The 15,163-nt window shown below is 39.8% G+C and overlaps 1 protein-coding gene across 1 annotated transcript in view; it reads left to right on the top strand.

Annotated features, from left to right (window-relative positions):
* Nucleotides 1–15,163, top strand: part of LOC109928243 (dynein axonemal heavy chain 17-like) — a 334,316-nt gene that overhangs the window by 136,902 nt on the left and 182,251 nt on the right. Inside the window, exons 22-24 of the mRNA XM_048610756.1 lie at nt 6,255–6,393; nt 8,817–9,044; nt 10,547–10,684. Coding sequence (XP_048466713.1) covers nt 6,255–6,393; nt 8,817–9,044; nt 10,547–10,684 — 505 coding nt within the window. The remainder of the gene's footprint in view (nt 1–6,254; nt 6,394–8,816; nt 9,045–10,546; nt 10,685–15,163) is intronic.

Below are 15,163 nucleotides of genomic sequence, written 5' to 3'. Positions count from 1 at the left end.
ATGTAGGGAACAACATGAACAGCAATAAATGGAACCAGGGTTAAGGTTTAGGGGTGGATATCATGCTAACATTTGAGGACATTGTTATCATCAGGGTAGTGGCCCTCGAGCAATCGAAATGAATGAGGAAAAGGTAGTTTCCATTTTCATAGAAGGTCTTACATATGGTGAGAGGCAACCTACCATGGGTTTAATTCAGAGATAACACAGTGTGGAGCTGGAGGCACACAGCAGGCCAGGAAGCATAAGAGGAGCAGGAAAGTTGACGTTTTGGGCCTGGACCTTCCAGCTCCACACTGTGTTATCTCTGACTCCAGCATCTGCAGTTCTTACTGTCTCTGACTGGATTTAATTCACTCAGATTTCAGGGCTCACTTTGAGGAGAAACAGCAGAAAGGGAGGGTGGCTCAGACACAGTCAGCAGGAATTTTTAAGCAACCCGAGGACAACAGAAGAGACTACCTTATGGTGGATACACTGGAGAAGGGAACAGAACACCATGTGAACAGTATCCTTTTTAGAGATGAAACAATTCTCATAAGCATCCACTATCTGAGGGTCACTCATCTGTAAATATCCATGTAGTGTTTCTGAAGACTGTACTTGTCCATCACATCTGTATGCCAGGCTACAGGGTGACCACGACCCTCTGGGAATTGTTGGGTAGCAAATACCAATTACATTGAAGGTTACAGTGACACTAAACTTCTATGTTTTTGGATCTTTCTAATGATCCACTGGACTCTTGTAGGATCTTGTAGTCTTCCATGCATTGATGCATCCAGATGTGCATTAGTGCTCTGCTAAAAACAGTCATCAGGTTCAGAATCATTGTTGATTTCTGCAAGTTTGGGTTTGATCAATGGCATGCATATGGCCAGCAAACCTCCCACAGATAAGCCATCAACCTTTATCACCATGAAGGGATTCCACTTACATGGTGTATAACTGATCTTTTTGATTTGATTTATTATTGTCACATGTACTTAAGTGCAGTGAACCATTTTGTTTTGCGTGCAGTTTGGGTAGATCATAACATACAAAGATCATAGGGTAATTAAACTGTGCAAAGAAAACAGAGTTATGGCTGCAAAGAAGGTGGACAAAAAGCAACATCAACATTAGATTTGAACTTTGAGAGGTCCATTCAGAAGTCTAATAACAGTGGGGAAGAAGCTGTTCTTGAAACTGTTGGTATGTGTGTTTAAGCTTTTGCATCTAGATCGGAAGGGATTATAACCGGGGCGGGACGGGTCTTTGATAGTTTTGACTACCTTTCTGAGGCAATAGGAAGTGTAGATGAAATCAATGGATGATAGGTTGGTTCGCATGATGGACTGGGCTGTGTTCACAATTCTCTGTAGTTTCTTGCAGTTCAGGCTCTTATTTAAGTCCCAAATATGCCTTGTTCCACCCCCAGGAAATAAAACTCATTTATACAGCCTTTGTAATTTTCTTTTCCTCAACTAATCTGCAAATTATTAATTACAAGAGTCATTAAAATACTGATGCTAAAGCCATAGATTAGAACCTGACCAATTATGAAGTATATAAAAACATTGTTATGCAAACTTATAATAGCACAATATACTGAACATCACTCAACTGAGGGACCTAGGGGTTAAAGTACATAATTCGTTGAAGTTTGCATCACATATTGACAGGGTGATAAAGAAGGCATTCAGCACTTCATTGCCTTCATTGCTCAGACCTTTGAGTATAGGAGTTGGACATCAAATTGAGGTTTTATAAGACATTGGTCAGGCCTCATCTGGATGACTGTGTGCACTTCTAGTGGCCTTGTTATCAGAAGGATATTATTAAGCTGTAGAGGATTCAGAAAAGATTTGCCAGGACGTTGCTGCAATGGAGGTTTTGAAATCTAAGGAGAGGCTGGACAGGCTGGGACCTTTTTCACTGAAGCGTAGGAGGTTGACGAGTGATCTTATAAAGATTTATCAAACCATGAGGGTATGGATAAAGTGCATGGCAGGTGTTTTTTCCCTAGGGTTGGGTATTCCAAGTTTAGGGGCATATTCTTAAGGTGAGAGGAGAAAGATTTAAAAACAACATGAGGGTTGCATAGTTTTTCTGAGGAAGGGTCACCAGACCCAAAACGTTAACTCTGATTTTTTCTTCACAGATGCTGCCAGACCTGCTGAGCTTTTCCAGCACCTTCTGTTTTTGTTCCTGACTTACAGCATCCACAGTTCTTTCGGAACTAGTTTAGTTTTGGATTATGGTCAGTATGGAGTGGTTGGACCAAAGGGCCTGTTTTCTTGCTATTTGACTCTACGACTCTGTGACTCAGCCTCAACAGACTTCTGTATAAATATTTCATCAAATTCACAATCCTCTTCATCTCTGTCTTAACTGTGTGACCCTTTATTCTGGAATTATGCCACTGGTCCTAGATTTTCTCGCAAGGGGAAACAACTTTTTTACACCGACCCTATCATGCTTCTCATTCTTTCATATTCCACTACAGACTGGAAGCATAAGTCCAACCTAATCAAATCTTCTCTGGACTGCTTCCAATGCCACTTTATCTTTCCTTAGATTAAAGTTGCAAGACTGTTCTCAATATTCCAGCTGTGATCGGAATGGTGCTTTACATAGTTTTAGCAAAACTTCCCTACTTTTAAAGTTGCTTCCCTTTGAAACATTCCATTTCATTTACCTTCCCTATTATCCATTAAACTTGGTTGGTAGCTTTTGTGATTCATGGAAGACAACTCCCAAATCCCTCTGTTTTGTAGCTTTGTGCTCTCTTTCTCCATTTGAATAATGTTCAGCTCCTTAATTCTTCATGGCACGGTGCATTATCACACATTTCCCTACATTGTATTCCATCTGACATGTTTTTGCCCACTGACTTAACCTGTCTGGATTCCTCTAAAGGGTCTTTGTCATCCTCACTACTTTCCTTCCCACCTATTTTTGTTTCATCTGCAAATCCAGCTATAGTACATTCACTTTTCTCATCCAGACAATTAATACATTTGTAAATAATTGTGGCCCCAGTGCTGATCCCTGCAGCACGTCACTAGTACAGGTTGCCTTCCTGAAAATGCCCCCATATGTCAACTCTCTGTCTCTGATTAGTGAGCCAATCTAATATCCATGCTAATATACTACCATGTATTCTTATCTTATTAAGTAGGCTAATGTGAGGCACTTTATCAAACACCTTCTGAAAATATACATATATTGCATTCACCGTTTCCCCTGCATATTTCCTGCTTGTTACCTCCTCAAAGAATTTGAATGCAGAATACAGGGTTAATGGCAGGATTCTTGGCAGTGTGGAGGAACAGAGGGATCTTGGGGTCCACGCCCTTAGATTCCTCAAAGTTGCTACCCAAGTTGATAGGGTTGTAAAGAAGGCGTGTGCTGTGTTGGCTTTCATTGGCAAGAGAATTGAGCTTAAGAGCCGTGAGGTTATGCTGCAGCTCTATAAAACCGTGGTTAGACTACACTTAGAATATTGTGTTCACTTCTGGTCGCCTCATTATAGGAAGGATGTGGAAGCTTTAGAGGGGGTGCAGAGGAGATTTACCAGGATGCTGCCTGGACTGGAGGGCAGGTCTTATGAGGAAAGGTTGAGGGAGCTAGGGCTTTTTCCATTGGAGCAAAGAAGGATGAGAGGTGACTTGATAGAGGTGTACAAGATGATGAGAGGCATAGATAGAGTGGATATCCAGAGACTTTTTCCCAGGGCAGAAATGACTATTACAAGGGGGCATAATTTTAAGATGATTGGAGGAAGGTATAAGGGAAATGTCAAAGGTAGGTTCTTTACACAGGGAGTGGTGGATGCGTGGAATGCGCTGCCAGCTGTCAGATACATTAGAGACATTTAAGCAACTCTTGGATAGGCACATGGATGATAGTATAATGTAGGGTATGCAGGGTAGTTTGATCTTAGTAGGATAATAGGTCGGCACATCATGGGCCGAAGGGCCTGTACTGTTCTATGTTCTAATTCTAATAAATTCACGAGTCTACACAATAGTGTTGAAGTAATTCATGGACTAATTTGATTGGACTATATGACAGTCCATGGTACTAGTCACTCTCTCGATGAAATAAAACATGCTTAATGTGAGTTCTCTTGATTGCTTTCAACATCAAAATTTCGAACTGAAGACCTGTCAGTACATCACTAATTGTTTGCTGCCACTGAGTGATTCTCCTCTTCAGTGACAATCCCTAAGATAGAACATTTGTGACCAGCTGACTAAAACTTGTTGAAGACTGTGCTTTGTGCTTTATGACATATCATCTCCATTGCTAATGTTGCACACCAACACCCTCCATCCTCGTAGTGTGTCCGTCACTAATTGCAGGTCCAACTACATACCTTACTTTAGCAGAACTCAGATGAACAACAAGGAATCTGATTAATAGCTACAAATTCAAGTCCAATCTTCTATGATCACAGAGCCTGATTGATAGGGCCCTCAGCTACACCCAACCCATCTCCCACCCTTTAGTGCCCCCCCCCCCCCCCACAACACTGATAGGGTCCCCCGGTCCTTGCCTACAACCCACCGGCGTCCACATCTGAAGAATCATTACCTGCTATTTCCACTACCTCCAGCTGGATACTACCACATGACACAAATTCCCCTCCCTTCTGTTGTCAACCTTCTGCAGGGACTGTTCCTGCTGGGACACCTTGGTTGCTCCTCCTCCAGCCCCAACACCTCTCCACACCCCAGTGGCACCTACCCATGTAGTTGAAGAAAGTGCAAACCCTGCCCATTTACTTCCTTCCTCCTCACTATCCAAGGCCCCAGACACACGTGAAGCAGTGATTTCACTGCACTTCACTCAATCCAGTCACCTGTACTTGCTGCTGACAATGTAGTCTGCTGTACTTTGGGGAAATGAAGCACAGACTGGCCAACCACTTTGCAGAACACCTATGTTCTGTCTGCAAAAATGACCCTGAGCTTCCTGTTGTCTGCCACATCAATATACCACTGTGTTACCTGGCCAACATTTCTGTCTCAGGCCTGCTGCAGTACTCCAGTGAAATTCAACACAAGCTGGAAGGACAGCATCTCATTTTCCATTTGAGGACCCCGCAGCGTTCAGGACTCAAAATCGAGGTCAATAATTTTATGGCCTGAGCACCTTCACCTTAACCCAATCCACGGAAACTAGCCCTTGTCATCACATGGGCTGCTTCCACAGACAGCTCATTGTCAGTCATTAATGCTCCCCATTAGCAGTTATTGATTTTCCCAGGCTGATCTACCAGACTGACCTTTACCCATTCCTTTGTCTGTCCATTTGTTTTTCTTTATCTATGGGCTTCATCTCTCTCTGGCCTTATTTCTCCCACCTTCGCCCCACCGCATCTTCCGCATATTTACCAACATTTTCTTAACTAAAGTGAGTTCTGAAGAAAGGTCCCTGGACCCAAAACATTAAGATTGACCAATTCAACACCCAACCAGTTGTGAGTCCTGAGCATAGTAACATCTCAGTGCCAAATCATCTACATTGTCCTCAGATCAATAATTAAATTGCATTATTTTTCCAGACCAGTTCCCAACAGAAAACATCTATGTTCTGTTCTCTTTTTGAAACAAAGTTCAAACTTCAATTCCCCACTTCAACTCACAGTTCCACATCAAAAATGAGAAAAATAAAGGAAAATATGATGGTCTTAATGGCCTGCTAACTTTCAGGAATTGGTGTACAAGGATATCCAGGTCTTGTGACACCTTCCCCTTTCCCAATTTATCACCATTCATTTAATAATCACCTTTCTGTTTTTGCTACCAAAGTGAATCCGAAGTGGATAACCTGAGATTTTTCTATAGTGTACTTCATTTGCCATTCATTTGCCCACACACTCAACTTGTCCAAATCATACTGAAGCATCTCTGAATCCTCCTCACAGTTCAACCCCAACACCCCCACCCAGCTTTACATCATTTGCAAACTTGGAGATATTACATTAATTCCCTCAGCTAAGTCATTGATATATATTGTGAATAATTGGAGTTCAAGCACTGATCCCCGCGATACCTGACTGGTCACTAGTCAATGATCCATTTATTCCTACTATTTGTTTCGTGCCTGCCAATCAGATCTCTATCCATGTCAGTATCCGACCCCATTATCTTATCTATGCCTATCTTATCATTTTACGTGTGTAATGTATAGCCTGTTGTGTGTTTTATAGTTTTTTTTGAGTTTTCAAAGGTAAGTCTTATTATTTACGTCTCTTTTTTTAGACCCTGTGCTATGGTAGTACCAGACTTTGAGTTAATTTGTGAAATCATGTTGGTTGCTGAAGGCTTCATTGATGCCAGACTACTTGCTAGAAAATTTATTACTCTTTACACATTATGTAAAGAGCTCCTTTCTAAACAGGTAACTTCAATTAATTGTTTATTGCAGTGGATTCAACTTCCTACACAAAAACTGAAAAAGTGCTTTGCATTAATTTGTAGTTAAAATAAGGTACTAATTTAAATTTCTTTTGTTAATAATGCTATATTCCCTGATCTATAATTGTTTATTAACCGCAATGGATAGCAATTATAGTAAATGATGTGCCTTTCCATTTATAACCCCTTTGCCTTTTCTAAATAGACAAAGTCAAAGAACTATACAACAAAGAAAAAAATTGATCTGATATATGTCTGCTATCTTTTTGAAAGAACTATCTATTAGCCTTGCTGCCCTGCTTTTTACCCAGAGCCCTGCAAAATTTCTCATTCTAATGTTATATTCCCTTTTTGAAGTTATTATTTAAAAAACTGTTCATCTGGACAGTGTATTTTGGATGCAACAACTCAGTATTGAAAATATGCTTCCCCTCTGTGATGAAATCTGCTTTCAAAGTTTGCAAGTGTTTGATGCAGGCACTAACTGAAAATGCAAACTGAGAAAGGAAACAGAAAGCATTGAAAGGAAATTGACCCTCCCAGCTTCCAAGGAAACAACAAAAACTGCAACTAAAATCTGTAAACCGAGATGAATTATGTGTGACCCACCAACCCTATTCACGCGAGCATATTTGAAAACAGGGTGGGGCAAATGAAATAAAGAGGTTGGCTACCCCACTGTCTTCTCACCAAATACCAAGCAGTCCATCATATTATCACTAGCCATAGGAATATTGAGGTCCTTTTTTAAGGACCTTATCCTGCCTCTGACACTTTAATACATGCAGCTTAAGAGATGGAAGAAAGGCAACAAGCCTGAAAGGTTTCACTGGATAGGTTGAAGGCAGACAGGAAGTGGGTATACCTACTTTGAAGAATGTTTCCGTTGCCCATCAGTGATGGACGCCCCACCTCCCAAGATCATACCTGCCCTTGTTTCCTCTGTCCCCAGTCACTAAACCCAATCTCCCATCCCCCTCTTTTTCCTTTGTTGCATCATGAGAAAGTGCCTGACCAAAATACCAGAACTTAACTTAAGCACAGGAGACATATTCAATTGTTTGTGGCACTCCTTTTAAGTCCCAACAATGGAACAACTCTGTTCTAATGCTGCTGAATAAATAGAGATGCTGGTCAATCAGACTGGGTTGATATCCCACTCTTGTCTTATTGGGGTAGCCTCCAGCATGTCAGCAATGCAGGATATTAGGATTTAGAGTCAGTAAGACACTGACTCACACCTCTGACCTGAGTAGTGGTCAGCATTTTATTAGTTCAAAAGAACCATTTGATAACATTATGAACAACATTTTCCATCACTTTGCAAATGAAAGTAAATTGTGGTATTTATTTGTGGAACTGAATTTGTTCATACTTAGGCAATTTTCTACCATTTTGGGGTAGATGCCCACACTGTAGTATGTTAGTTCTAAAGCAAAAATCTTCAGCACTTAGCTGGAATATTGTTGAGCCCATAATTTTGATTATAACCAATGCACTTTGTCTTCTCTTTATCAGTTGCAGTGAATCAGCCTGTAGACTGATATCTGTGACTCAAGGAACCTAGGAGGAGGCTAAGATCACTTTTTGCTGAAGATGATTGCAAAAGCTTCAGCCATGTCTTTTGCATTTAAGTGCTGCACTCCACCATCATTAATATTATAAGAATGTGGATATTCATGCAGCATTTTCCTCCTTTGATTGAGAGTTTTGGCCTGATCATCTGCTTGCAAGATCACTGAAATTTGCCTTATAGTATATTGTTTCTGCACACACACAGCCGTATATTTAAGCTTCCCCAGGTAGACACCTTATCTTTAAGAAAACCTTGTGCTGCAGTCTGCATGCTGTTCCACATTTCTTATTAACTAGGTTTGGTTCCTTTGCTTGCTGGTAATTTTGAAGCGAGGTTACAGCTAGTCCATGAGGTTACACATTGTGTTCAAATACAGTTCTTTACTGATGATGGTCTAGCATTTGTTATCAATGGTGAGTTTTGAACGGCTTAATATTCTCCATCTATCTCATTTAGCATCATTATACTACCACATAACACCATTGAGGATATCCTCAGTTTGAAGACCTTTCTGTATTATAAAGAATATCTTCCACTGTCAGGGACTATGGGTTTGTGCACATGGAAGATGTGGAAGCAACAGAGGGAGTAATCTCCTACCTGAATAACAATTCTATGAAATACGTGGACTGTTGACTAAAACCTGGCTAACTGAGTCAATTTTAAGGAGGGTCATGAAGAAGTCAGAGATTTAGGATGATTAAGACTCCCATTAAAAAATGTCAGTGATTAACATGGTTGTCTACTTTATTCTGCAATCAATAGCTATCACTAATTTGAAAGGACTCCAAAAAATGATACTATATATGTAACGTCATTTTATCTCACAGGACCATTATGATTGGGGATTGCGGGCTATCAAGTCTGTGTTAGTTGTGGCTGGCTCGTTAAAAAGAGGAGATCCAACTCGTCCTGAAGATCAGGTTCTTATGAGAGCTTTGAGAGACTTTAATATTCCAAAGATAGTTACAGATGATTTGCCTGTATTTATGGGACTCATTGGAGATCTATTCCCAGCACTAGATGTGCCAAGAAAGAGAGATTTTGATTTTGAACAGGTAATACAAACATATAGATCAGCTATAATTCATGTGCTTAGTTTTCAAATATTTTGCAAAATACTAACAAATAAGCCCACTAATACACTAATTAGATATGTATTCTGCATTCATATATAGATTCTAATTCACACCATTAAAGTCATTATCACGTATTAGAAGCAATAAAATGCAGGAATCATTCCTTTAATGTTGCTTTTAAAGGACATTGGACACTATCACCATAAATGCACATACAAAGGGCACTGGGAACATTGCCCACGTGAAACATGTAAATTCTTCTTGTACCCACCAAACAGTACATCTTGTTATTCCCTTGTGTATTTTGTTTGAGTGTCAGCTTGGCTTAGTTTATGTTGAATCTAAAGATTAGACATTCAAACTCCACTCCAGGACTGATGCTTCAGAATGCTGGACTGATTACATGATTCATTTCGAATTGCTGTTTCCAGGTTAGTTGTTGATTAGATCCTTCTCTGCTGATTTATTCACCTCTTTTTCACTTTGTCACTTCATATAACTTCAAATTAATGTGGGAAAATATGAGGTTATGTACTTTGTCAGGAAGAATAGATGAATTTAAATAGAGAAAGCTGCAGCACAGAGAGATTTGGGAGTTCTCATGCATGAATCATAAAATTCCAGCGTACAAGTTCAACTGGTAATAGAATAAAATAGATTAGCGATGTATTGTCACTTGTATTTATAAAAATACAGTGAAATGTATATAAGTCACCACAATTTGGCACCATTTAAGTACAGAATTTATAAAAAAAAAATTGAGACAAAGTTAGGATAAAATTCATCTTTTGTTCCCTCTACGGCAATCTGGATTTCTAAGGTGGCACCCCCACTGAAGCTGCCCCTGAGGCCACAAAGCAAGGATTTCCAGACCAGACCCATCATGCTGCCACCGCCAAAACTGATATCGAAGCCACTACATCACCGCCATAGCAAGGAGGGATAGACTGGATCCACCAAGTTGCTGAAGCCATCACTCAAGCCATTGCCACTTCAGTCACCGCTTGAAGCTGCCATAGCCACGAAGAACGAACTGGAACCATCATGGTCTGGGATAGCCTTTGTGGCTATTTAAGGCTGCGATAGATAGATTCTTCATCAGTAGGGGAATCAGGGGTTACTGGGAAAGGGCAGCAAGTGAATGTGAGAAATATCAGATCAGCTATGATACTACTAAATGGCGGAACAGGCTTGAAGGACTGAACAGCCCACTCCTGTTCCTATTTCTTATGATCTTTTTACGTCTTGTTTCCTTGTCACCAGGATTTTTGCAGTTTATCCCTGCCAGCCACACTCATCTTGTGTCCCCCTGTATCTCAAAATATTGATTTTAATGTTTCTATAGTTAACAACATCATGTGGAATTGAAGTGCCATTGCTTTACTATTTATAATCCATATGTGCGGGTAAGATCATTTGTTGTCAGATGTTTCATTTTTTTGTTTTCTTTCACTTTGATAGATTTTCCTATGTTTGTGTAGGTTGTTAGGCAGTCAATACTAGAACTCCATCTACAACCTGAAGATAGCTTTGTTCTGAAAGTAATTCAGCTAGAGGAAATACTTCAAGTACGTCACTCAGTCTTTGTTGTTGGCAATGCTGGAACTGGGAAATCACAGGTAAATATTTTTGTGGAATATTTGACGCTACGAATTAGTGATTTTGTCATATGAAAAAGACCTTTCTGTATGCTAAGTGCAACGATGTGTTAGGACATCAAATTCATTCTCAACACTTCAGTATATCAAATGACAACTAACAAGTCACATAATTATTGGCTTACAACTGTGGTTTAATGAGGTGGTACAATAATAGTTTAAAAACAAATATCTATTTGGCAGCAGGGAAGGCAAAATTGTTATGTGTCAAGTGCAAAGTGACCTAGTGTGGATTAGGATGTTCATCATACTCATTTAACTAGTGAGTCTTGTTGAACAGTTAATCTGAGTTGTATTATGTTTTGCAGGTTACATAAATATGAGTTAAATTACTGCAGACTGTTAGAAGCTCACTAGCCCCATGTGTGTCTCCCACAAGCTCTTCCTTTACTCTGATCAAGTTGCCATGATATCATCAGAGTACGTGTTGATTACTTCACTTAATCTTCTTCAAGCCTTTTTCTCCACATAATTATTATATTGTTAGATATTTACCATTGTCCCATTTCCCACAAGCCTTTGACTTTTCAAATTCAGACAATTTGGCAGTTTCCCTATTCTACCTGAACATACCCAGTTCAAACTTAGAACAGTCATAGTTTGTTGGATAGAAAGTAATTGAACAGGATTACCTTCTTGATGGCTGAGGTTGTCGGTCTGTCCTGAACTTGTGGATCTTTAACTGCTTGTATTTCTTTCACGAAGGACTTCTGACGTACATTTATTCTTTACAGCTGTCAATGCAGTCTCTGCTCGATTAGGTGATCTTTTCCTTTCTGCTTTCTTTGAGTATTGTATGTTGTTTGTTTTTTCTTAGTGATGTCTTCTGGGGAGTTGTGTGCACCAATCTTCAATACGTGTTAGTGGAATTGATTCTCATTCTAGCTGTAGATAGACTAATTCTTTGAACTTCTTGAATATTGTGGACTTCTTGCTTCCTTCTCAATTATTAAATTGTTGATGAAACCAGCTCGTTCATTTCCTCAATTGTGTTACCTGACGATAAATGTTTGCTTATATGATACAACTTGGTGTTGTTGGGAATTCTTCTTTGGAAGGTGAAGAGATTGGATATTTTGGTTGAAGGTTTCCCTTTCCAATCACCTCAGTACCTAATTTTAGTCTTGAATATGTCAGAAATAATTGTTCATTCTGCTTAATTTAGTTCCAGATCTATCTGTTATCTGAATATCACTGTATATCATCTCAAATGATGTAGACAGTATGGTTTTTGTCTCTTTGCTTGCATTTCATTTTAAAATTTGTTGCAACTGGAATTTGAACCCTTCAGTTGAAAACATTTCAGCCAAGCTACATCGTCACCTCTTCCATCTCTTTATGGTAATTAACTTTTTTGTACTGCAAAGCAAAAAATTTCAGGAGATTCTGCTTTTTGTTTAGGTTCCATCACAAGTATATAGAACACTGCAAAATTTTCTGCAGGGTATTCCTTGACCTTTTGTTGCTTAACCTCCTCCACTTTTAAATGAGATTAAGGTCAATATAAGCTCTTCTGCTCTTCTTTGTTGTGAACTAAATATCGGTTTTCTAGTATTTGGTGTTCCATACATTGGAAAGTCGCTTGTTATGTTTACCTTTACCATTAAATAGGAAACCCCCGGATGAAGTAGATGATCTTCCTTCATTAATGTAAGCATATTGTGACAACCAAAGTTCCCTATCTGACAGTACTATGACACTAACTCTTGCATCTGATATGAAATTCACAAGATGCCTATTAACATAAACATCCGCCTGTCGAAATATTTGGTCTGGGTCACTGACTTCCTTGAGATAAACTTATCTTCTACTGGAAACTGTTCCACCTCATTTATCTCATTATGTGGATAGTTCTTTGGTCTTCTACTTTTCTGTGGTTGTATGTTGCTTTAGTGCATTTTCTGAAAATAACCTACTTTTTATAACAAAAGCTTTCAGTTTTAAAATCTCAGCACTGTTCACGTCTGTGATGTTTCTTTGCTCCACAACGTGGGCAAGGATTTCTATGTCCGATGTCTGTCCTGCCTACTGCATTATCTTGTCTTGTTTGTCTTTTGCGGGTTTGTGCCTTCAGAAATTAATACATTTGTAGATATCCTGGGTCAAGATTTATTGTTTCTTAGGATTGATCTATTTTCCTTCTGGACTTCTGCTTCACTCCCCACTCTCTAGAGTTAGATTTTCTTTGAAAGTTAATGCAAATGACACAGACTTCCAGTCATGCCTTTAAACAATCCAACTTCTTATGAATTTTGACTTTAAGTTACCACAGTTGCAATGCTCCACCAGCCTGTAGGGATCATTAATTAGATCATTTATGCATTCACCTGGATCATAGAATCTCTACAGCGTGGAAGCAGGCCATTCAAGTCCACACCGACTCTCCGAAGAGCATCCCACCCAGACTCATCCCTTATCCTATCCCTGCATTTCCCACCCTAGACACTGTGGGCAATTTTGCATGGCCAGTCCACCTCATCTGCACATCTTTAGACTGTGGGAGGAAACCGGAGTACCTGGAGGAAACCCACACAGACACGGGAGAATGTGCAAGCTCCACACAGACAGTCACCCAAGGCTGGAATTGAACTCGGGTCCCTGGTGCTGTGAGGCAGCAGTACTAACCACTGAGCCATCATGCCACCCCTATTGCACTCCTTTGTTGCATCTTGCCTTTCAAACTTTTATTAGTTCTTTTGTTGAAATAACTGTCAAAGGCTTTCAATACCTTCTCAAGCTTCACAATTTCGAGGACTACTTCCTTAAATTCTTTGGGATGTAGGTTCTCAGGGCCTAGTGACTTATTAGCCGCCAATCCTATCCAACACAATTTCGTTTAGTACATTGCTCTCACTAAACCCTCTGTCCCCCAACATTTCATTTCATTCCCCCATGTATTTCATTGGTCAGCCATTTCTATGTTCCTTGATATAAATTCCCCTATTTCTGAATGTAAGGAACCTACATTTAACTTCATCAATCTTTTTCTCTTCACATCCTATGGAAACATTTACAGGCACTTTCCAATGTTCCCTGCAAACTTATCTCTGTACTCCATTTTCCCTTTCTTAACCAATCTCTTTGTCTGCCTTTGTTGAATTTTAAACTTCTCCCAAAACTAAGGTCTGTTGGTTTATCTGGCTAACTAGTATGCCTCTTCCTTGAATTTAACACTATCCCTGATTTCCTTGTAAGCTGTGTTGGCTATCTTTCCCATTTTACTTTAGCGGCTGTTCACCTATGCACTCTTTGAATGTTTTCCATTGCCTTTACACCTTATATCAATGTAGTTTCCTCTATTTAGATTCAAGACCACAGTCATAGAGTCAACTATGTCATATTCCTTCATGATAAGGAATTCTATCGTATTATGATCACTTATTCTGAAGAGGTCTTGCACAACTGGATTGCCAATTATTTCTTTCTCATTACACATTATCCAGTTTACTATGATTAATTCTCTAGATGGTGCCTCAATTTATTGATCCAAACACCACCCTGTAAACTACAGGAATTCTTCCTCTACATTATTGTTCCTAAGTTGTTTTGCCCAATCTATATGCAGATTAAAGTCACCCATAATTGCAGGTATTCCTTTGTTACATGTTTCCTGTTACTAATTTCCTGTTTAATGCCATTCCCAATAACATGCCTACAGTTAGTGGGTCCATATATAATTCCCACTAACATTTATTTAGCGTTTGGGTGTTTCTCAGCTCTCTCCATATAGATATTACATTGTCAGGACGAATATCCTTCCTCACTCTTATGCTAATTTCCTCTTCTACCTCTTGCTGCTTTCCCCTGAGAGGCAATTCCTCTCAATAGTACCCAAAACGATATATCTTTTTGCAAGAGAATAGCTACAGGAGACTCCTGCACTACCTACCTAGTCGTCTTACACTGCCCGGTGGCTACCCATTCTCTTCCTGCTGGTGGAGTCTTAACCTGGGGTGAGACCACCTGTCTATATGTGCTATCCATGATCCTCCCTGCCACGCGAAACTTCCTCAGCTACCACTCCACTTCCAAACCCCAGCTTCCAAGAGCTGCAGTTGTAGAGACATTTCCTGCACACATGCTGGGCCAGTCACTGGAAATCTTCAAGGCTTCCCACATAGAGCAGGAAGAGCTGTCCAGCCATGACTTACCCCTTTTAAATTAAACCTTTTAGAAGATGTTTAATACCATGTAGTATCAACAACTCACTGGTCTTTATTCCATAGTCCTCATTATTTTAGAATATAATCCTTACAAACTATAAACCACACACAAAAGCCAAAAACAAAAACTACCTCTTTCCCTCTGCGCCAAAATCCCACTGAGCTCAAATTCACAGAAGAGCAGACTTACTCTAATTTTGTTTCAGAGATAGTAGGAACTGCAGATGCTGGAGAATCTGAGATAACAAAGTGTAGAGCTGGATGAACACAGCAGGCC

Source organism: Rhincodon typus, chromosome 23, assembly GCF_021869965.1.
Source record: "Rhincodon typus isolate 14 chromosome 23, sRhiTyp1.1, whole genome shotgun sequence".
NCBI lineage: Eukaryota > Metazoa > Chordata > Chondrichthyes > Orectolobiformes > Rhincodontidae > Rhincodon > Rhincodon typus.
Note: the sequence above shows the minus strand (reverse complement) of the source record. Positions and strands in the feature narration are given on the sequence as shown.